The 25275-nt window shown below is 39.7% G+C and overlaps 1 protein-coding gene across 1 annotated transcript in view; it reads left to right on the top strand.

Annotated features, from left to right (window-relative positions):
- PTCHD4 (patched domain containing 4) overlaps positions 1–25275 on the top strand; it is a 174256-nt gene that overhangs the window by 40326 nt on the left and 108655 nt on the right. Inside the window, exon 2 of the mRNA XM_065886048.1 lies at positions 10285–10765. Within this exon, the coding sequence (XP_065742120.1) occupies positions 10285–10765 (481 nt within the window). The remainder of the gene's footprint in view (positions 1–10284; positions 10766–25275) is intronic.

Below are 25275 nucleotides of genomic sequence, written 5' to 3'. Positions count from 1 at the left end.
GTTCCATGAATTATCTCTAAGTTGTATCTGCCTTACTGAAACTGGAGTCTACCGTCATTAGACAGGACTTACTCTCTCGCTTAATATACGTAACTTTGTGAGTCACTTTTTTCCTACATCCAACAAGCATTTGTAAGTGACTGCAAACGTACTTTAATATTAGCCTTAAACAAAAACAACCAGAAAGGCAACAAACAACCAGAAAATAAAAGTGGAAGTTTATTTTCTAAATCTTTGAAGATTTTTGGATAATCTTTTGCAGTAGGTTAAATTATCAAGCAAAAAAAAAAAAAACACAACGCACTTTGCTTTTGAGTTAATTTTTCATTCAGGCATTTTAAAAGTTTAATTCTTACTTTCTTGGCTTTATCGAAAGGCTTTCAGTTATTTTAATATCTTTGAGGCTGAATAGCTTGGTAGTAGTAAAGAACAATTATATGGATCTCATTAGAATGTATATCACACACAGTATTTTCAAAGCTTGTCTGTCCTTTTAGATATTAAAAAGAAAAGGTAATTTAGTGAAGATAAAATGGACTTAAGCAAGTGCTGTATTCTTTACCTGGCATCTTACTGACATAGTTCAATAATTATCCCTCACTGTGGCTTTGCAGTAGTTGTGTTTCAAATGAAGGACAGAGATAGGAGGGGGAGGGGAGGAAAAGGAGGGGAAAAGGTCAGAGAGGAGGGGAGAAAGAGTGAAAAAAGAAAGAGAGCAGGAGAAAGAGAGAGACAGGAGTGGGGGGAGAAAGGAGATGGATGGAGAAAGAGGAGGGAGGATGTTCATAGAAGCCAATGAGATATTAAGATCTGGTTCACCTTCAGTAGAGAAGCAAGGGTGTCACCTTCGTTTTATCAAAGTATTAAGACACAGGTAACCTCACCCACAACTGCAAATAAAAGCTATGCCATTGATTTCTTCTTTTACAGTATGTCAGTTTCTCTACATTTCCTTGAGATATGTGTCCCAAATTAGTTTCCTTTAGCTGGAAAAAGGTCCCACCTTCATTTCCTAACTTCACTGAAATTGGAAGTCTAGTTGGAGTTATAAAACAAATAACAATGGAAAAAGACAACACATATTAATTATCAGAAGAGGCCCCTTTGAATGAAAATTTGATACAATCTTGGAAAGCAAAGAAAAATAGAAGTTAGAAAAATGGAGTTCATAAATGGCAACACTGTTTTCAAACTGCCTAAATTAATGGCCTATCTCCTGGAAGTTTTAATCAGTCTCATAATCCAGACCTCTGTGATTACAATTATCTGGATAATTTAAGAAAGAAAGAAATCAGCTTTTGCCTATCGTGATGTTTTATGCATCACAAATCCTCAAAAATTATTTTTCATTTGATTGGTCAAATAATTTGGCCTTTGTTTTCAGATTAAAGAAAAACCGCATGGGAAGGAAAGGTATAAAGACAAAAGTTAAAAAGAACCTCATGAGGACCTTTTCAGAACTCAAGTTCAGAAGAAGGAAAATGACATTGAGCTACAAAGGTCTCCATGATCTTTTTTTCTGAGAAGAAAACACCATTTAGCCAAGGGCAAGGTCAGATCAGCTGGAGAGTTGAGTGTGTGCTAGTGTTTTACCCTACCCTTAGAAGCTGGGAATCTGCTGTTACTCTAAGTCGAATACTATCCTTCATCATGTCTCGATGCGCAAAACCACGGTCCTTCATGAGGAAGAATGAACCACTGAAACTCAAGTTTACTTGGAAGCCACAATGCAGACTGCTTAGAACTTGAGCCTGGGACTAAGGGAGTCTTGATTCTTGGCCTTCCCTCCTCTCCCAACTGCCTGTTTGAGTGAAATTTGATTCAAAGTCTTACCTAATTTATCCCTCTCACTCCTATCTAGACTTTATTCAGTTCTCTTAACACACTTATTTTTATTATTTTTGTTGATGAGTCAATAGGCTTTTTAAAAAGGTAATATAAAATAGCCTGATTAACCAAAGAGGCAGACATGACCTATAATTTTATACTGAATAAGAGCCAGTGTTAAAATGTTGATAATTTCCTTTGAATATTTATATGTGCATAATTAGTTTTACGTGGTTGAGTTCATGCTATATGTATATAATTTTGCAGCCCTCAGCAGTTACGATTCTTCAGCAGTGTCTCCTGAGTTCTAATGCTCTATGCAGCTTTATTTTCTTGTCATCTAAAAGGCTTTTGTTTCTGTACAAAGTTATAAACTCTTCCAAGGAAGAGACCTTATCTTCCATTTATTTGTCCTTACCTTGCTTTCTACACATAGACTAACAATTTGCCTTCCTAGGCACTCAGCAACGAAGACCCAATGCAGCCAAAAATAAATAAAAATCAAATCTTAAAAAAAAAAAGCTTAGCTGCCAAATCCTGGTTAAAAAAAAAAAAAGAACAGTGTGTATTCTATAAAATCTGAAAAATCGTTTTTTGGATGCTCATTCAATCAGTTAGTTAAGTTTTGGATTAGATAATGCTGTGAGGAAGGCAAAAAAAAAAAAAGATCCCATGGCCCTTCTCTAGTGTCCATCTCCATCCCCAAGGCACACCTAAAGTTTATTTTTCACATTGCAGTCAAAGAGAGCTTTTGAACAAACAAATCTCCATACTCATTACCTGTACCCATCTCTGCATCACCCTTTCTTGCCCCCACTGTATATTCCAATCATTATCAAAGTCCCAGGAGCACAGTATGCTTACTCTTCTTTCTTGGCCTTTGCACATGCTGTTCCCTCTGCCTGGAAGACCATCCCCCCCATGTTCACCAACCAAATCCCCCATCCTCACTTGGATAATTGTTACTCATGTTTCAGGTCTCACCTTAGATGCTACCTTCTTTGGGAAGCCTTCTTAGTCCCTGCTAGGTTAGTGATTCCATCTCAGTGCTACCTTAACATCTTGGGTTAACCAGTATCATTTATATATATATATATATATATATATATATATATATATATATATGAATGCCTGCCTGCTTACTTATCTTCCACCACCTCCCACTGTACCCCAGAGCCTTAGGCTCTTTGAGGATAACAACTATAGCTGTTCACTACTCTATCCTTAATAGCTGGCTGTCATAGAACATGTGTTCTCTGAATATTTCTGGAATATTTCTGGAATGAATGAATGACTCTGCTCTTCTTGCCTATTCCCACCTGTGTGTCATGTCCTTGGGTACCCCACAGATTCACCACACTCCTGCCTGCCATACCCACTCCTTTGATCTTCCCTAACTTTCGCCTTCTTGAGGATGTTTTGAGCTCTACACAGGTTTGCCTCTAGTTTGTTAGTCTGATCAACTGTTCCACTTAGAGATGCTAATGGCTCAGGTGTCACATTCCTTATAAAGCATGTGGTCGTAAACTAGTCTTTTCCGGAGTTTCTTAGCCCAAAGCAAAAGCTATAATAGCAGACTTTCAATCCCTCTCCTGAAGGAAGCTTTCTCTATTCCTCAAATGCTCCTGTGTGAGCGATGGCCGCTTCCTTTGTGTAGACCAGCATCAAACTTAAATCTTTAATATGGAATACTTGCCCTGAGTGATCATTGTGCTCGCGTTGTGAAAGACTCATTTAAAACAGTAATATTGCTTTTAATGGAAATTTTTGGGATAGGGTCACTGATACAAGTTACAAGGAAATAAAAAGGTCACTGTTATATGCTTCATATTTAATGTAGATATCAACTCTGCTTCCACACATTGTGTATATATTTGTGTGAAGATTTTGTATGAGTTGAGGAGAAATTAAATGCATTTATCCTATTATGTGGTAAGTAAACCAGTACAGTGGAGAAGATGAATCCTCCGTGATTCATTCTTCAGATTTCATGAAATAGCGATCTGAAGAAAACATGAATTTTACTATCTAAGAAATAAATGAATTCATCTGGGCTAGTGAGAAATGATTTACATGTAGGTAAAATGGGGCAAAGTCTTGATCTTTTTCCATTTGAGAAAAATTCTCTCTGGAAATTACTCCAAAGAGAAGAAAAAGCTACTGGGTCCAGATTTAAAAGAAGATAAAAAGCTTCTTATTTCTATGGAAATGAACATGGGTCACCTTGCATTTCTCTTTTCTTCTTAATTATTTTTTTTCCTCAGGGCAGATTTCTCTAGCCTACTTTGTAATGTCTAATAACTTTACCATGGACGGATCATTAAATACAGAGCTAATGAAACCTTTAGAGATAATTTAAGCCGAACCTTTTATTTTGGAGATGAACCAGTTGGCAGTCTGAGAAGTCAAGCATTTTGTCCTCTGTCACCCTACTGTAGAGCAGCAGACCTGCAGCTTAAAACCAGTCTGGACCCTGGACCCTGTGTGCTTTCCATCACATTTACAGACAGTTGCTGGGAAATGTGGAAATAATAACTAGATGGCTAAGTAAATAAACAGTTATCATTCCAATATTTAATTTATGACACATTAATAATATCCAACATTTTCTGACTGCTATTCTAAGTGTTTTATATGTATTAACACACTTGATCCTCACAATGCCTTATGATTCTTATTTTAACCAATAATAAAGCTGACGTGCGGAGAGCTAAGGAGACTCCCACAGCTGGTCAGTGTTGACACTGGGCTGTAAGCGTGACAGTAGCCTCTTGAGTCTGTGTACAAAACTGCTACCTTGTACTTCCTTTCATTTAAAGTATATTCACAGATTATTCAAACATATGTGCAGTTGTGTTAAGAACAAGAGCATTGAAGTTATAAACAAGAATGAGGTAATTGGCTCTGCCAGTTAGCTGTGTAACCTTATATTACTTCCTCTGGCAAGGCCCCTGTGCTCTGGATGGTGACCTGAGGTTATTTCAGAATAGCACTTCCTCAGAGAGTGGCCGGGAAAGTTACCCAGGGTAATGCAAATAAAGTTCTTCCGTTCTGGAACTGAGTCTGCCACACGTGTTAAAAATTAATATGCTAGAGTGCTTAATTAAACTTGTAGTCTCATTGGCTGAAGCCCTTATTTCATTGCAGCAACACAGAAACCTTACTTTTTTTAACCTTCCTCTTTGAAAAAAATAAAAAATACACCCCTGCACTATTCTAGCTTAGTAATGTGACATAAGAAATTTAATTTATTCTTTATTAGGGCATTTTAATGCTTTAAAGTGTTCATTTTGAAAATGCTTTTGATTCTTTTTTTTTAAACTAAGTACCTTATAGGAACTTGCTTTCGCATTGCTTGTTTCTACTAAACATGAAGCTCTAGAGAGGAAATTCAAGATAGCTGATGATTTTATTTAATCCTACTTTGTGTGTACAGTCGATATTGAGAATAAAACAAAGAGATATGTTAGGAAATAAATACAAGAAATAAATCTTATTTAAACAAGAACAAATTGTACCATTCCTTTAGAAATGTCATTATCTACCATACATAAGTCTTTCTTTTCAGCAATAAAAGACAACTGACCATCTAAAGATTTCCAATATCCTTGCAGTGTTGACCTCATCAAAAATTGATGAGATCAAAAGTATAATTATTCTGGACAGGAGCCGTGCTGCCAGATTATCTTGCCCAGAAAATCTCTGAATGTCAGCCTAGCACATATATTGAGCAGATATGACACTTTCTCTCCTATAACTTCAAAGCATCATTGAGTAATTTTTTTCTCTGCACAATAGTTTATGACATTCATTTCTCTTTCCTCTCCTATCTCTTGGAGAATTTATTCTTTGATCTTAATCTCTAAGAGTTTAATTTCCTTTTCCACTGTGGAGGTGTGGATTGGGTGGGAGTCATTGTAAAAGTTACAGAGTAGTAACCATAAACAAAATAAGACCTAAAGAATATAAGATTTTTTTTTCTGGCATCACTGCTCCTGGAGAGTTGATGTGATGAGGTGCTTCATGGTGGTGAGATAGTATCATGACCTGTAATTCTGTTGATTCACCTTGGAACAATTCACCTACCAGCGACGGCCTGGGCTGACATTTTTTTCATGCTGCATTAAGAACCTGAAATACTGCAGGGAGTTCCTAACTGACCTCCTTCGTTTAGAGTCACCCTGACTCCCTAAATCATTTTCCACAGTGCAATGAGAGAGCACTCCAAAAAGTAAATCTTGTCATTCCCCTGCTTAGAACTCACCAGTGGTTTCCTATTGCAGGACAATAAGTCCAGCTCTTTTAATAAAGCTTCCATGGCCTTTACAGCAGAGGCCCTGCTTCTTTTTGTAGCCTCCAATCCCATCACTTCCTTCAGTTCTTTGAACATCATGTGCCGTTCTTTGCCTCTAGGCCATGATACATGCAAATCCTTTTTCCAGGTACCCCTTAAGTCCCCCTGTCTATTCACTAGCTTATGGCACATGCTTGCTTGTGCAATAAAAGTGGAAGAGGACTTGTACTTCCTATTATTTGAAAAAGGAAATATTTTTAAAGTTATTTATTCACGTAAGTGCAGTTCTGTCTGTCTTTACTCATTTCTGTCATCCAAAAGATTTCTGAGGGGGCTTCCCTGGTGGCGCAGTGGTTGAGAGTCCGCCTGCCAATGCAGGGGACACGGGCTCGTGCCCCCGTCCGGGAAGACCCCACATGTCGCGGAGTGGCTGGGCCCATGAGCCCTGGCTGCTGAGCCTGCGTGTACAGAGCCTGTGCTCCGCAGCGGGAGAGGCCACAACAGTGAGAGGCCCGCATACCGCAAAATTTCTGAGGGATTGTTAACAGCAGAACAAAGATTTATGCATCCCTCAGGCCTCATTTGGAGATTATGGTGGATCAAAGAGGGTGCTGATAATGTGTCTGGACAAAAGTCAAAATCTCAAACAAGGCAAAATATAGATTTTTTAAATGGCTGGTCTACACTGGGTTTAGCTAGCTGCTCACCACCACCACCCCCATTTTGAAATTGTCTAATTTCCATTTCTTACAAAAATGACTTCATAAAAGATAGGCTTTTGTCTCATTATGTGTAAATGAATGTAACAAATCGAATGCATTTCTCTCTCAATCTGCCCTACTCCACGCACCAGGATAAAATAAACAAGGTCTTTGGACATTCGAAAACTCTGTTGAATGAACATCGTGTACAGACCATTGCCCCAGTCAGCCTACTCAGTATAGTCTTGGGAAATACACTTTTATACGTTATTTGTTAGAGATTATTCTCCTGTTTTGTGGTGGAAGAGTTCCTTGGTTCCCAGCCCATAGGTGCTTCTATGTGGGAGAAACAAGGAATGAATATAACATATACTGTAATTATCCTCTGAGCAGAACTTCCCTGGATTTATAAGGAGTCAGGTGGGATTAATGGAGAGAGCACTGAATCATGTGACCTGGCATCATGCACATATAGTCTGCATTTCTCAGTAATTGGATAAGAAACCCTTGGCTGGTTCATTTCCCCTTGTAGGTTTCAGTTTTTCTCATCTATAAAATGAGTGATATAAGTATCTGAGTATAAATGTTTACATAATATTAAAGACATTTGTCAGCTCTATCATTCTATGAATTGAACCGGCATCATTAACATAAAATGAATTTAAGTCTCTAATTCATATCCTTGGGTCCACTTCTGCTCTCCCTCAACCTATTCACATTGAAGCCAGAGCCTGTTTGGACAGTTCTGAATGAGAGCGCATCATTCCTGCACCTAAAACCTTTCACTGGCTTCTGTTTGCACTAGGAGTAAAATAAGAACTCCTTGCCAGGCCTGCCAGGCCCTGCGTGGCCTATTGCTGGCCAAGCCCTCAGGCCTTGTCTCCTCCGCCTTTTTTCCTGAACTCGGCTGCAGCTGTTTTGGCCTTTCTTCCTGCTCCTTGAGCCCACCACGTTAATTTTCACCTCAAGGCCTTTGCACTACTCCCCCTCTGCCTGGTGCTTTCCTCTATTCTTCTATGGCCAAGTTTACGTCCTCACAGAGGGCTTAGCTCTAGAGGACACTTTGAACACACCATCTAACCTAGACACCTCCTGCCCAGCACTTAGTCCTATTTTATCTTCTCCTACTATTTCTATCTGAAATAATCTTCGTTAATCACTTAATTGCTGCTTTCCTGTCTCCTCTATTAGAATGTGTGCTTATTGAGAGCTGGCAGCTTCCCTATCTTGCTCGCTGGTAATTTCCCTGTGCCTAGAAGAAAGCCTGGTATATAATAAACACTCCATAATATTTGACTCAGTGAATTCACCCTGAGGTGTATTTAACTAATCACAGGTTATTTTTTAGAGACTACTTCCCTAAGTATGGGAAAAGTAAGAGATGGTATAAGTGTCTGGGAACAGTAGGAAGCCAGATGAAGAGAGGTATATGTAGAGATTAGAGGATGGTAGAGAAAAAAACCAATATCCTTTTTTTCAGTCTCTTTTGTCTAGTGTAATCTTAATCCAAAATATGTCAACATCACAGATACGATTTCAAAGAAGTGGGAACAAGGGTGGAGCTAAAACTTACACCAAGCTTAAACAAAAATAAACAAGCCCAACTGAGGAGCAATTTGACCTGTACTGAAAGAGTGAAAATCATACATCACAGTCTCTCAGTGATAGGGCAGAATTTCCACCTCCTTACTCAAAGCTGCCCCACCTTTCCACCTGCAGCTCACTGGGGGACCCCAGAGAATTTAATCAAGACAGAGCCTTGGGAACCTACAGTCAGAATTTCAGTTTGATTTTTTATAAGGAAAAAAGATAGGAACATTACAAAGATGCCATGGGGAGTGGGAGAAACCCCAAGCAACGGGGAAAAAACCCTCAAATTCTTATTGAGAAATATATCGTTCATTTAGAGTTAGTCAGGTTGAATTAAATAGAAAGACTTTTTATTTAACATGTAGGGGGAAAATGGGTATATAGAGTGACTATAAAATTTCTTTCTTGCAATTCTTCATGGTCCCTACTAACAATATTTGTACGGTCTGTAAATTTCTCAAGCTTTTTGAGTTTCAACACATTCTTAAGTACTAGGGCAGCTTTGATGCAAATACAAAAAGTACCCCAGGTATAGGTGTCTGGTACTAAGTCCACAGTACTTGTTACACGTGTCTCTTGAGTACACAGCGCCTCACGGTTCTGTGAAAACAACCGTGGTTACCACACAGTTGGGTTTGTTGCCCTTCTGTACTACCTTTCTGTTTCCTGTTCTGACTCTACACTTTTAAATCCTCACGAGATACATGTCATGTCTTGCCTGATGTAGCGAACACATAAGCTGTTCATGGCATACATTTACCTCTGTGCCTGTGTCTCTTCTGGGACCTGATGCACCTTTTCAGAACCAGACTCCATCCTGCAACCTGCCACTGGGTTCGATATTCCATCTGACAAAAATTGCCATTGGAGTACATGACAGATGCGGCAAATTCGGCGATGGCTGTCAGGGATTTCTTTCTGAGTGTTAAGGCACACGGTTGAGAATTACTGCTCTGAATCTGTTTAAGCAGCTCAGTGTCCACCTTTCGTCTTCCTTAAAGAAGAGTGATTGCCCCTCTTATAAACCCTACTCTTATGATCTTGTCTACTCTACTTCACGTGAAATCCTGAAATTGAGATGACTTTTGACAACCCCACCTGAAATCTTAGTCTCATTTGTGGGGTTTGTCCACTGTGCTTTCTGGTCAACCTACAACTGGAGCAGGTATTTAAAGGGAACGTTGTAGTGAGTGAACAGGTGCTCACATTATATTTAGAAAACATGTCAATACTATTAAATTATTTGTAAAAAAAAACCCAGTATTTTCTTCTACTTGTTCTGCAATACACAGCTGTACCCCCAGAGTACAAAGAACAATGGATGTTTGTAATGTTTGTGTGTGTTGTGTGTGTTAGTGTAGGTGTGTGTGTGTTAATGTAGGTGTGTGTGTGTGTGTTAGTATGTGTGTGTGTTAACCCTAGAAAGTTCAGCATGTATTTATTAAACATAATTATTTTAACTTTTGAAAAGTTGTTAACTCATGCCATGCTTCACTTTTGGCTGAAACTGAATGATTAAACTTGATCCTGCATAAAGGAGTTATAATAGATTGTTACAGAAGGAAATGGTGAGAATGAGGGTATGGATGAGATCGAAATAATATGAATGTACATTTTCCTATGCATGTAGCAAGTCTTGTATAACTTCACAACGCTCGTTGCATCCTTTTTAATTCCGATCATTTTGCATGGTATCCCATGGAGCTCCAAAGAGTTGAGTATAAAATCCTAACATGCCACTCCACCCACATCAGTTCCACAGTCGCTGGAGTCTACCTCTGCCTTTTGTGCCCCTTCACTTAGAGTAAGACTCTGTTCTCTGGAATGCACATCCCTCTGGTAACTTCAGCCTCCCCTTTTTCTGTTTTCAAGGATGGGAGGAACAGTTTTATTGGACACCAACTGGGCGGGGTAGTGGAAGTGCCAAACAGCAAGGACCAGCGGGTCAAGTCAGCCAGAGCCATTCAAATCACCTACTACCTCCAGACCTATGGCTCTGCCACCCAAGACCTCATAGGGGAGAAGTGGGAGAATGAGTTCTGTAAGCTTATGAGGAAGCTCCAGGAGGAGCACCGGGACCTCCAGCTATACTCCTTAGCATCCTTCAGCCTCTGGAGAGACTTTCATAAGACCAGCATCCTGGCCAGAAGCCAGGTCCTCGTGAGCCTTGTGCTGATCCTGACCACAGCCACCCTCTCCAGCTCCATGAAGGACTGCTTGCGCGGCAAGCCCTTCCTGGGCCTCCTGGGGGTGCTCACCGTGTGCATCTCTGTCGTCACCGCAGCTGGGATCTTCTTCATCACCGACGGAAAGTACAACTCCACCCTGCTGGGAATCCCGTTCTTTGCCATGGGTAACTATCCATCCTTGTGGTAATCGGCTTCTTGCCGGTTTAGGGCAAGGTAGTACATTTCTTGAATTCTCAGGTGGAAATCTGTTTTAATTTTTGCATTGGTATGTCTGTGATGTTGTGAAATTTTACCTGGGGTGCTGTCTGTTTTACCTGATTAGGCCTTTTTCAGTAAATTTTAGGCTGACCAAGGCACCTCATTTATGCCAGGGACTTTAATGCTGTCCAGTGTTTTTAAAGTACAAACTATTGTAAGCTTCTACTCAGCTTCTTCAAAAATTATAGGTTAAAGATCATGGGGTACGAAGTTAAGGAGGTCCAATACCTGTTTCACACAGATTTTTGTGGTTCATATTAGTGTTGCATCCTCAAACTGATGGTGATGAAGAGTGGATATCGCGGGATGAAAATTCTGAGAGCCACCGATACTTTCTAATTTCAAAGACCTTCATTAGACTTTGTTTATTAATTCATTTCAAAGTTTTTGCAGAGAATATACTCCATTTCCTCACCTCTATTTAAAATTTTTCTGCAACCACTTAAAGATGTGGCCTCTAACTTTTTGGTGTCTGTTGAAAACAATTCATGAGTATCTTCAGTCAAGATTATCCTTTCTTGTACATTTTTCCCAGACATACTTAAACGGTCTAGAAAATGGTATGTGAGTGTGTATGTATGTGTGTATGTGTGTGTGTACGTGCACGCATGCACATGTGTGTGTTTCTTGCAAAAGAGAAGATCAAGTCTGGGAAGAAAAGTGAGTGATGGTTCATCAACAAGATTGATGGAACTTATCAGAATAGAGATGATGACGGTGATTATTTGTGGTGCCACTGAAGAGTTCTGTCAGATGTGGTACAATTCCATACATGCAGCAAAGGATAAACTGTGAAAATGGCCTCTAGATGGTGAACTGACACGCACAAGAGAGTCTTCAGCTGTAAAATAATTGCTTTTCCCTTCCCAGGTTAATATCAGCCCTAAATTATAGCTTTATTATTGAGTAAAAAAAGATGTAGGCATGCAGTTAAAGTCTTCCAGGTGATCTGGGCCCTTTTCATTTTGACCTAAACAAACATTTTCGAGAACAACGTTGCAAAGTGGATTTATCTGGAAACCCATCTTCACTGTGGCCCTGTTAGCTCATCTCGGTAAGTCTCAGTTTCCTCTTGTATAAAATGAGGATAAATGAAAAGCCAGTTCCAATTTGACCTCTATGGTACAGCAATATTTCTACTTAAAACTAAATAATAATAACAATGATAATAATAATAAAGCAGCTATGCTTATTATCACTTAAAAAAATAAAATGAGGATAATGATTGGATAATAATGATGAGGATAAAAAATAAGTCAAAGAATTGTTTTCTGAACGTAATAGAATATACCTAAAGGTAATACGACAGGGTAGACACTCAGTATCATCGAGTTTTAGTCGTTAAGCTGGTGTGTTACGTGCAGTGGATTCAGTGATGTATAAGAAACAGCCCTTGGCTTCAAGAAATTGAAAGTCTTTCTTGCATTCTGCATATCATGTTTAAATGAATGTTCATCTTGTTAACAAAATGTTTTTCTATTTGCTAAAGAAATATATGAAATTTTTTTTCACCAGTGACAAGGATAGGTCTAGATTTGAACCACTTATACTTGTTATGTTTTGTGGGCTCAGTCCTTTAACTTCATAATATAAGATTCATATGAATCATGCAGCATGATTCACAAATGAAACATGGATCATTCGAGATGGACAAATTAGGCACCTTATAGCCAAGAGGGCTTTTTCTAAAACTGGTGGCAATCTAATTAGGTAGTGGAAAGATTTAGCAGGAAAATTCTATAATGTATAGAATTATATTTCATACAAATAAGGAGAAAAATTGTCTCCAGTGATGCTGAATTGTATTCTAGGCTCAGATACTAAATCAGTGGTATTTTGATTCCTTAAAGAAATAATAAGAACACTGAAAGCCACAGTGAGGTAAATGTCCAAACCCTAAAACACACACTTTTCACATTTTCTCCTCTCTCAGTCATCTTTATAATCACAAATCAGCCCTGGACAGGGTCGGTGCAGACTCCAGAAGCCTGGTAAATGGTTACTTTTCAGTATTGCTGCACTTCAAGTTCTTACAATAATCTTAGAAGAACTTTCCTGCTATGTTCTGAAAACATAACAACAGTAGACCTATAAATATATACTTATTTAAGGTATTCGCTCCATCAAGGGGGAGTTGGTTTTGTTGTGTTGTGTTTTGTTTGTAAAATGATCATAATGGTAAAGATACCATGATGGAGAACTAGTGAAATAAAAGGGATATGCCACAGAGCTAGGACATCTGGGTTTCCATCCCAGCTTTTCCACTAACTTTGTATGTTTTGTTGGGCAAGTTAGGTATAGTCCCTTTGTCCCAGTTCTTCATCTATTTTTTAAAATTTATTTGTTTATTTGTTTTTATTTTTGGCTGTGTTGGGTCTTCGTCGCTTGTGCACGGGCTTTCTCTAGTTGTGGTGAGCGGGGGCTACTCTTCGTTGCGGTGTGCGGGCTTCTCATTGTCATGGCTTCTCTTGTTGCAGAGCACAGGCTCTAGGCACGCGGGCATCAGTAGTTGTGGTACGCAGACTCAGTAGTTATGGCTCTCGGGCTCAGGCTCATTAGTTGTGGTGCACGGGCTTAGTTGCTCTGTGGCATGTGGGATCTTCCCCGGCCAGGGATCGAACCCATGTCCGCTGCATTGGCAGGCAGATTCTTAACCACTGTACCACCAGGGAAACCCCAGTTTTTCATCTATTAAATGAAGGATTTGGGCTCTTCAGTCTTAAATTTTGAAGTTCCTACATTATTCGTTTCATTCTTCAACTGAAGTTAGAATTTGATCATTCTTTTGTAAAAACCTTGAAGGTTTGTATTATCTTCAAACTTCTAACCTCCATTCTCCTTTATTGACTCTGTGTGTGTGTGTGTGTGTGTGTGTGTGTGTGTGTGTGAGAGAGAGAGAGAGAGAGAGAGAGATTGAGAGAGATTGAGAGCTGAGTTTGGCAGATACATCCCTTCTGGTGGTACACACAGCATTGTTTAAAAGTAGTCCTTTGATGAATTAGTTTACATTGTGTCAAAACTGCATAATCCAGTGTTAGTTGGGTATAAGGAAAAGAAGCCCAACTCTTTTTATAAACCTCTATTTCTATTCCTATCTTCCTACAAAGATTTCTTTAAGGTAGTGAATATTCACTTCATTATGCTCCAAGATTCAAGCCATTCATCCTCATTAGAACTTATCCCTGAAGCTGGGTATGTTGCTTAGGTGTTCTACTCTTCAACCATTCTATTTTTGACCAACTATCTTTCTTTAATACTGCATCTGCTTGTTCTTTTTTCTGACCATTCATCCAGTTAATACCCGCAATGTCATTTCAGAGGCATGTATTCTGTACTTCCATATCCTTCATTTTTAAAGCCTGTACCAATTTTTATATTTTGGCTTGTGTCCCTATAGGTAAATGTGTGTTTGTTGAATTGTACGTTCAATATTTAGGCTTAGAAAATAAGATAATTATAAGCATGTGTATTCTCTCTAGAAAAGATTTCAGAGAGAGAAATCCAGACTCATAATAATTTCTTTAAAAATGCTTAAAATGACCCCTTTTAGCTCCAGCTTAATGACCTTTCTCTATACAAGCATAAACCAATGAGAATGCCACTAATTTAATTTATAACTCATTGTCGGCCTTTTTTTCACCTCATTTGCTTTATGTGGATGTGTTTCCTCTTTCTGGAAGGAGAAATATGGGCTAATATCACACACTGATGCCAAGCTGGCTCCTGCTGTATCTTGCTGATCTTCTGTGGGTAGTTGCCAGGGACATTAGGAGCCTTGGTTCACTATTATTTTTGCTGTCCATCCTGAGTTTGTTTTATATGCCAGGAGTCTTACTTTAGTCAGCTTGATGTCACTGGACATGTTCAGATGACTCGTTTTTTTCAGGTGAACCCAGGGTTTCCAGATAGGAGACCTTCTCATTCATCATCCAAAAACTGAGCTCCATATTCATTTACTTATTAGTTTATTCAAATATTTATTGAGCACCTACCATGTTCTGGAGTAAAAAGTATTGAACAGAACTGATCAAGTTGTTGCCCATGTGGATCTTACATTCTAAGCCTGCTAAGGGAAAGTGTCAGACAATAAACAAATAAATATAAACTGTGTTATGTTATTGATAAGTGATATAAAGTATAATTGTAAAACAGGATAAGAGATAAAGAGCATAGGTGGTCAGAGAAAAGCCTTTCTAAACAAGTGAATTTGAAACAGAGAGCCAAATAAACTGAAGAAGGAACCATGCACTAACTGAGAAAAGAGTGTCTTTGACAAAGAGAACTATCCATGCAAAAGCCTTGAGATGGACCTTACTTGGTGAAGTTAAGAAAGAGCAAGAAAGGGAGTGTGGCTGGAGCAGAGTGGGCACCTGTCTGAGTATTATGCAATGTAGCATACAGCCAGGTCACATAGGGCACAGAGAACTTAATACTTAAGATGGTAAGCTATCTGAAGCATTTTGAGATGAGAGTGTGATCTGACTTACATTTTATGGAAATGAGTCTCAATGGAGCAAGAATGGTTTATAGGTTATAACTCATACATAGGTGAGAGGTTATTGCAAAATCTTCATGGGTTATAATGGTGGCTTGAAATAGCATGGGAGCAGTGACAGAGGTAAAAAGGGATTAGACTCAGGATACAATACTGGAAAATAGAATTCACAGGATTTGCTGAAGGAGTGGATATGGTATGTAAGAGAAAGAGGAGTCACGGATGACCCCGAGCTTTGAGGACTGAATAACTAATCGAAAGCAGTTGCCGTTTACTGTCACAGGGAGATCGTGGGAGGAATAAGTTGTGGGGGAAATACAAGAGTTTCGTTTCCCATGTGCTCAGGTGCCTATTAAGTATCCAAGTGGGAAAATGTGGAATTGGCGATATAAGACAGTATGCAGATCAGGTTCAGAAGTAAAATCTATTAAGTTGGAGCTGAAAATATAAATTTTGGATTCATCATGACATACCTAATAATGAAAGCCATGGAATCTGATAAGATCAACTGGAAAGATAAATATTGATGGAAAATAGAAGTCGTCTAAAATCTGAGCCCAGGAGTATTCCAGCGCTTATGATTGGGCAGATGAAAGTGATTCAGAAAATGACACTAAGAAGGATTAGGCTATCAAGTGGGATAGCAGAACCAAGGGAGAATAGTGTCCCAGCAGCCAAGTCAAGAAGGTGTTTCATGAAGGAGCAAGAGATCAATTGTTCCAATAGCTGCTAAGAAATTGTGTCCGGTGAGAACTGAGAATTGGTCGTTTGATTTAGGAATTTTTTTTTTTTTTTTTTTTTTTTTTTGCGGTACGCGGGCCTCTCCCTGTTGTGGTCTCTCCCATTGCGGAGCACAGGCTCCGGACGCGCAGGCTCAGCGGCCATGGCTCACGAGCCCAGCCGCTCCACGGCATGTGGGATCTTCCCGGACCGGGGCATGAACCCGCGGCCCCTGCATTGGCAGGCGGACTCTCAACGACTGCGCCACCAGGGAAGCCCTGATTTAGGAATTTGAAGGTCATGAATGACTTTGGCAAGAGCTGCTTTAGAGGAGAGCTGAGGTAATTTAAAGAGGTTCAGTAGAGCTTGGAGCATAGGAAGTGAGGACAGTGAGTAAAGCTAATTCTTCTAAGGAATTTTTGCACTAAAGGGAAATAATGATTTATGCAGTTGGGGATGACGTGCAGTAGAGAAAGGTTCATAGTAAAGCAGAGAGAAGAGATTGCAGAAGCAATGTCATTGAGCAGGAGAGAGAGATAGGACGGGATTCAGAGCACAGCTAGAATCATTGGCTTTATATAAGAGCCTAGATGGCTCTCATCTACAGTTAAGAAAAGGGAAGGCAGAAAATATGGACAGATCCAGATAGATTGGTACATGTAGGGGTGGAACCACGTGGAAATTCTCTTCTATGGCTTCAACTTTGTCAGTAAAATAGAAAGCAAGTCATCAGCTGAGAATAAATTTGGGGAAGGAGACATTAATTTGAGGAAAGTGAAGGGATTCTTAAAGAGTCACTTCAGAAAATTGGAGAATAAAGAAGAAAATTTAGGTGAATAACTAGGAAGCACAAGGATCTCCTTGATGTTTACATGCATGAATTAAAAAAAAGAAATCAGTTAGCGTGTTTGCTGAGTCGGTCCCCCCTCCAGCCATATATAGCTGCTTGGGGGAGGAGTTGAGTAGGCATTGAGATGAATTTAATCGGAAAGAAATTCCCAGAAAAAAAAAAAAAGAGGGTTTATAGTGTATGCAAAAGAGTGACCGTAATGACAGATCATGAACGTTGTAATAGTTAGGATCAGCTAGACTATGTTGCAGTAACAAATAATGCCTTAAATCCATTTAGTTTAAGAGAACAAAGATTAACTTCTTGCTCATATCACAGTTTGGTGTGGGTCGGGAAGCTCTCTTTGGAAACTCTTTGCCACCAGAGATTCAGGGATTTAGGATGCCTCTGTCTTACAACATGTTGCCTTCTCAGAGTTTGTGCTCCCCGGCATGTACACAAATGAGGGAATAATTAGAGAAATCACACTACTTATTAACTACCTTGTACCCAAACTGATTCAGTTACTTCTCATCACATGCTCTTGGCCAGAACTAGACATATGGCCATAAACTAACTGTGAGGGAGGATAGAAAATGTAGGAGAGCAAGTGGATTATTTTATGAGCATCAACTGTCTCTTCCACATAAACTAAGCCAAACAGTAAAGGTAACGAGGATTTATTTTGCCTCATCAGCGTGGTAAAACACTGATAAGGTCAAAATATTATATTATTTGTGGGGTCAGAGAATTGTCTTAGGTTGGAGTCTGTTCTGGTTATCTGTTTCTGTATAATAAACACCACAAAACTGGGTAGTGTAAAACAACAACCATTAGATTATGCTTGTGGATTCTGTGGGTCAGTATTTTGGAAATGGCACAGTGAGGTGAGTTCCTCCCACCTCTAGAATTTCTAGAGCCTCCGCTGAGGATGGCTTGAATATCTGAGGTCTGGCATAGTTGGATCTAGAACAACAGTTTTCAACATGGCTTCTTCGCTCACATGGCTGGTACCAAGTCTGGGACTTCTGAAGGAGAATCTCAGCTGGAGCTGTTGAGCATAGCATCTAAATTTGGCCTCTCCAGCATGGTGTTCCTGGGGTAGTCAGACTTCTTATACGGTGGTTCAGGGCTCCAAGAAAACGTTATGCACAAGAGAAGGACAAAAGTTCAGGGCTGGCTTAGACATAGAAGTCCCATAGCATCACATCAGCCCTATTCTACCATCTGAGTACCAGTCACTAAGGCGAGCCCAGATCCCAGAGGAGGGCAGTGGGACTCCACCTCTTAAGACAGTGGCAGAGAACTGAAAGGGTGGCAGAGTCACATTGTAGAAGAGCATGTAGAATGGGAGCTACTGTTGTGGTCACCTTTGGGAAGTGCAATCACCACATAGTCGTAATGTGAGTGAGATGCAAAGATAGAGGTGGATTCCAGAGATGCTTGCTATAAAGGTTTTGAGATGAGATTATTACTGATGACAATGGCTATGATTTGATCATTTGGGGATGGAAGACAAATGTTAAATTAAAGACATTAGATGTTCAAAGGACCCAATTTAACAGACATAGATATTCCATGATCTCCAAGGCCCAACAAATCTGGTATCTGCTAACCTTCTGACCTCAGGTTCAACCTGTCTGTCTCTCCTGTACACCTGGAAGGCTCTTCCTCAGATGTTTCCTTACCTCCTGCAGGTCTTTATACAAATGGCACCTTCTCAGTGGGGACTTTCCTGGCCACTCTATCAGAAACCACAAGTGCTTCACCAGTACTCCCTTTCTCCCTCTCTGATTCGGTTTTCTCCTTAGAGCTCATCACTATCTAACATACAGTATACTTTACTTTTTGGCTCGTTTTCCCCGCCATAGAATGTAAGCCCCCAAAGGATGTAAATTTTTATTTTTCCATTCACCGCTGTTTTCCAAATACTTCAAACAGTACTGGCCTCGGGTTGGCACTCAACAAATATATGTGGAATTAATGAATGAATGGTCTGTTAGCGTTTCTCGAATGGGTTATAGTCTATTAGAGAGTCATTTAATTTAGCGTATCATGATCCATGTTTATATTTCACTTATGGGGAATAAAAGAGAGTAGAAAAGGACAGGAAATATCAAAAGGTGTTACACATAGTAAAGTGTTATTGCATCGTACTTTTGTTTCAGTTTAATATACATGTGTATAATAGACATGATATAAGATATATTGCCTAATGTGGGCCACAATCAAAATTTTCAGAAAACACACTGTCTAGAAACTTCTTTGGACTAATGTCGTACAGAGACACAGTGATAGGTAAGGATTTGTTGTTAGGGAGGCAACTGGGAGAACTCATCAGAAGCATGGGTAGCTGCTCCTCTTGGTTCTGCTGGAGACAGAATCTGGATTTACAAAGGGGAAGGTATTGCCAGGGACATAAGGTATTACTTCTTGAGCACTTTTATTTTCCTCGACTTCGACCAGCACAGTGTTTGGCATATAATGAGCCCTCTAAGGTTTGATGGTTGGCTAAAATTTTTTAATGATTATATTAAGGGTTTTGAAATGTTTCTCAATAAGTTAGTTTTGCCACAGGACCTGTTTTACTCGGGGTCATTAAACCTATCAAAAGCCTGCCCCAAATAACCCTATCGCTAGAAGCTCTCTTATTGGAGCTATTTTTTAGCTATGTCAGTTGCAGCCACCCTGCTCTTGGTGATAAATAATCATCTTCTTTGGGAAAATGTTGGTCAATGATGTGAAAATATCTCTCTGTTTAGAGGCTTGGAGTCAGAAGGCCTGGAGTCCAGTCAAGTCCCTGTCCATTCAGGTGACTTCTCCTTGGGCCTCCCATGTTTTCTCTTTCATAAGATGAGGAAGTCGGACTGATTGGTCCTTAACATCTTTTCCACCTCTACTCCTTAATCAGTGAATCATTCGTGTGACATTTAGGCTATATGTTATCTAGGTTTTTGGCTCGTTGGGAGCTGGAACTGGGTCTACTTGTCATCTTTTCAAGTGTCTAGTCCAAAGTTTCCATAGCATGCATTTTACAAATGTTGACTTTTGCAAGAGAAGGCTTAACTTTTGGTTGTCTTTAGCTTAGATATCTTAATGTCCTTATTTTTTATATGTTATTCTTCCGTTTTCATTTCTTTATATTGATCTCTGTTCTTTTTGTAGCTGTGAAATGGACCTCCCGGAACAGAAGTTTTTAACAAGTTAAGATGTTGTCTCACTAACTGGTTTTTGTAGACCTTTTGAAGGAGGTGGGAAGGGACCAGATCTTGGCATAACAAGTAAGAAGCTGAATTTTATGCCAAGCATTTGAGGTAGCATTGAATAGTATGTAGTTTTCATTGTGAAGCACTGTCCAACATTACTAATAATTATATCCTGACTCCTTAAGATTCTTATTTTCTTTTGAATCCACCTCCATCTGTTGCGCTTTTTACTGCTAATGAGCTTCCTCCCATGGTAGCTGGAATTTAGGAATGAGGAAGAGTATTTATATAACAAAATTTTACTCAGGGTGAAAAGCATATGGGCCCATTTTGGTGATTGTGTTTATCTCAAGGGTAGGTGATGTGCTAGTTTAGACTTTTAAAATGGAAAGATTTGTAATTAAGCCTTACGCTTTCTAATATGTTATGCCCTTGCTTTTTTACTTCTTAAATCAGATAGTGAATTAGGCTTGAATATTTAAGCAGACAGGGAAAGGAGAGAGACATCAATTTATCCGGTATATGGTAGAACTGTTCCTATGTCAGCTTCTACCACTTCTCCAGTGTGGACATCTAAGCCTTCCTCACATATGCATCTGTCACAAGCAACCCTAGCTATCCTCATTAATTGAAGTTGACTTGATTGTCATATGAGAATGTTCAAGAAAAAAATATTCCTGATGCAGAAGAGCTGCAGTTGCCAACCAGATCAGGATTTTCTGCAGTGCTGCATCAAGGTAAAAATTGCAATTCAAACTCCTGAAACTTGAAGGGTGAAAATGCATTAAGGCTATGCCATTGCTTTTCTGAAGAAAAGCAAAGTCTCAGCCAGATAAAGCTCATTTACAAACTAGAGACTTATTTCCAAGATTCAATTCATTTCCAAGCCAGTATTTTCATACCCAGTCATTGAAAATTAGCAGAGAAAAATGAGATTAATCCTGCATTGGTTTGAGGGTCCTAGAGGCCAGCCTTGGGCTTCCAAGAATTGAAGAATCCTTGTACACTGATTTTCACCTGGCTTCCTGGAACACGGTGGTTTGTGAATGCATCAAATATCTGTGTGTCATCGTGATTGATTTTCTTTGTAATGAGAGAGCAATGCCTTCATCCAGACCAAGGCCAAACTCTATTATTCAAGCCTTGGCTTATAGATATCACTCTGTACCCTTAGAGAAGTTACATTTAATATAAAGAAGATGCTGCTACTTTTCCTACTGCTTCTCACACTGACTTGGCCCAAATGGAATAAGAATATGTCCTGGCCAGTGATACTTCTAGTGATTGTTTCAATGTTAAGTGGAACATCCTAAAGTAAATATCATACTTAATAATATAAATCAACAAAGTATTAGTTAAGAAAATTTACTAATAGTGTTTGAGATAATAAAAAACATAGAGTATAACCATAATAGTCAATGATATAAACGAAATAATGAAGGAAAAGGAGATAATTTTATCAGAAAGGACTGGATATAAGTAGGTTAAACTACATTTTAGCAAAAAAAATAAAAAGTGGTGGATTTGGGGAGAAACAGATTAGATGGCTCATTTCATTGAATGAAAACCAATCAAAATCACACACACACACACACACACACACACACACACACACACACACACAAAGAGAAGCCAGTGGAAGGCACCTAACTTGCAGATTTTGGGGTGAAACTGTGATGCATATAATAAGGACTCATAATAATTAACTGCAAGTTGCTAGATTCACTCTATAATTCAGTCACCTTCCTCTTCCTTTCCTCTGTCAAAGTCAAGGGTCAGGGCAACTTTATAATAAAGTTTACTGTGTTGGTACAATGTTTTGCGAATAAGAAGTGCTCAATAATTATTTCTTGAATGAATGACTTGTAATTTCACTAGCTCACAGCAGACATGAAGGAGATTTTTATTAGAAATGGATAAAAATCTGTGTTGGAAATTGTACGTGTTCTTTGAAAAATTTTAGAACCATGGCTTTTAAACAAAGCCATTGAAAGTGTTTATGTAATGAGGAGATTGTGAATTTCCAAACATGAGAGTATAGTCTAAATGTTGTATCTTTTGTTTGGTGCATCATGTACCTTAAAAGTATCCCGTTGGCCATTTGATCATGCAGATGGCTTCCTGTTCACCCAGAGGAACGTAGGGCAGCTGTTTCCATTAAATGAGGAAATATTTAGTTCTTGAAAATAGTTCATGAGAACTATTCTCAAGCCTGGAGAGGAGCCAAGGTCAGAACCTGTATTACTTGATTTTCCCTCCCAGGTTCCTTGACTCTGTTAGCAGTTCTCAAACTCGGCCCTGGGGAGTCCTCGGGATGTGCTGGGGGTACAATGGGCCTCAGAAAGAATTAAGCCCCCAGAAGTCCTGGCTACTCCTTCCTGCTTCCGAACAGAAACTTTGTTCTGATATTTTTACATGACAAGTCTCCATAGATATTTAGTTTTAGGAAAAATTCCTGTGAATTAAAAAAAAAAAATGTTTGAAAACTGCCCGTCCTCTACCATCCTGTAGTGCCTCTTTCATAATAAAATGGAAGGTAGAAACTAAACTTGAGGTGAACTAAGTGTATCTTACAGTCTGGGTGGCTGTGCTTTGATCAACTGTTATATCCACAGACAGCCTGTAGTCTTTTTGTTGAAGTATTCCTAGAGGCAGGATGTCTACTTAAGACCTTAACTTTCTCTCTTGCAGACAAGTTAACCTATTTTTAAGATGCAGAAAATCCAAAAGGATGGAGGCAGTGAGGTTGTATCTCTGTCATGAGAACTAAGTAAGACTGCCAAGAGGCTCCAAAGGGTAGAAGTAATTGTAATTTTACTGTATTCTAGGGTTAGAATGGCTGTCTTACAGGTCAAAAAATTGTACTATAAAAACACAGTGACAAAACTAGATTCTCAGTGAAAGAATCCCGTTAACTAGGTTGACAAGGGTAATATGTTAGCCAGAATCTCTGTTCTGGTAACCTTTTCAAAAAGTGGTTTACACTAGCTAGGCTTCCCTTTCTCAAGATATATAAAAAAGACTCAGAGGGCTATGTGATGAGCATAAATTAAAACACAGTGAGGCAGCATGTGATCCCTGACGCAGGCAGGCAGACCAGCAGGGCGGGGTGGGAAGCGCTGGTAGTGCCAGTGATGAGTGCGCCCTCCCGTCTCACAGAGACCGCCGAGTTCCGTCAAGTCTAACTTTTTAGGACTTCCCTGGTGGCACCGTAGTGAAGAATCCGCCTGCCAGTGCAGGGGACATGGGTTCGAGCCCTGGTCCGGGAAGATCCCACATGCTGCGGAAGCAACTAAGCCTGTGCGCCACAACTACAGAGCCCGTGTGCTTCAACTACTGAGCCCGCACACCTAGAGCCTGCGCTTACCGCAACTAGAGAACACCCGCACACGGCAATGAAGACCTGATGCAGCCAAAAATAAATAAAATAAATAAATTTAAAACAAACAAGCAAACAAAAAAACCCACAGTGATGTCTGATGGATTTCCTTGTTTCCCACAAAGAATGATGCCAAAATGCCCACCCGTGCCTCCCAGATTCAGTGTCATTCTCCCTTGGGAAGTTCTGTGTACCCAATACAGATGCTCACATTGCTAGACCTTACCATTCATTCTGTGTTGGCCGCCACCATTGATAAGCTTTCTCTCTAAGATGATTCTCTAAGATGACTCAATATCGCTATGTAGTAAACAAAGTAAGTAAAGAGTGTTTCTGTTGGGACTAGGAGACATTCTTTCTCCTTTGATTATTTACTAATGAGTTTAATCCTCAGAGAGGGCCCATCTTTCTGTGATTTCCAAGTGTTTGTGGTTCCTCCTTTCTCTTCCCCCTGTGATCTTTCTTTTTGGTTTATTATTTATTCCAGTCTGTTTATCCCTTTGCCCTTTCTGCTCATTCTTCTTAACCTTATCCTGAAAGATGAGAACCTTAAAGCAGTAGCAGGTTATGTGAGTTCCTGTATTCCCCACCCTACCCAAACAAGGTTATCAACACACCATCTACTCACTCAGGTCAGCACTGCTGTGTGTCTATAGCAGTCTGGCCAAGGGAGACATGTCTGTCAAGGGAGGCCTGTGGGCTTCATCTCTATGCAGCCTCTAATTCCAATTTCCTTCACATTCTTTGCTCAGACCAAAACCAAACTGCTATGTGGCCAGATATACAAGGCTGTTTCATGATATTCCTTTTCCTGGAGATTCCCTTCTATCTCTGCTTTGTTCTGATTTTCAAAGCTTAAATGCCTCTTGCTCTATGGAAATTTTTAATGACTTCTAAACCCAAGAACGACTGATTTTCCTTTTTGCTTATCCTTGTTTACATGCCTATATTTACTTCCATGTTAGGCTGCAGAGCTTTCATTAGAAAGGATCAACTTACTGTTTTTGTATCCTTAGCAACTAGTAGTGGGCCTAGCACAATTAGGAAGTATTTTAAAATTATTTTCGGACTGACCATTCTGCCATATTAGCCCACTATGCATAACTGGCCTTCACCTTGGCTTCCTTGAAAAGCACTTGTGCCTGTAACTCTCTGTTTGCACTCTCCATCATCACCAACAGATTTTCTTCTCTAACCTTTCTCTTCCCTGATCTTTGCTCTGAAAGGCTGATTCCTATGGACGCATCACCCAGGCTCCCTTTTCCTCTGGCTTTGGGTTGGATTTGGCCACCAAGAGGCATCACCAGGAGATAGTAGGACAGAAGGAGAAAGAGGTCAAGGTCTTTCTTCCCTGCTCCCTCCCTCCCTGCATTGGCATTATTTCTCTGGCAATAACTCCAGTCTCTGACAGGCAGCCACTCCTCTGTATCTATAGCTCTTACTGGACCCTGATCATACTATTTCCTCCCTTTATTCTGTTAGACTTAAAAGTGGTAACAGCTTCCTGCTCTTGATAGTCTCTGGGTACCTCAACATCCCTTGTTGTTGTTTCTTTTCCCATTGGCTCTGCTCATATCTCTGTAAGTAGTCTTTCAATTAAGGTTTTTTATTTATACCATTTGAAGGATTTCTATATGTCCTACCAAGCCTTTCAATCTCTTGCAAGATATACAGCATCCCGGTATCTTGTTGGATCTGACATTCTGCCCTCAAGTCCATCCGCCTGCCTTAATTCTCTGCTTAACACTAGCCAACCGACCTTCTCTAAGGGCACTGAATCCTACTCT

The sequence above is a fragment of the Phocoena phocoena genome, chromosome 10, assembly GCF_963924675.1.
Source record: "Phocoena phocoena chromosome 10, mPhoPho1.1, whole genome shotgun sequence".
Taxonomy (NCBI): Eukaryota; Metazoa; Chordata; class Mammalia; order Artiodactyla; family Phocoenidae; genus Phocoena; species Phocoena phocoena.
The sequence above is the reverse complement of the archived record's forward strand: the minus strand, read 5'-3'. Positions and strand labels throughout refer to the sequence as shown.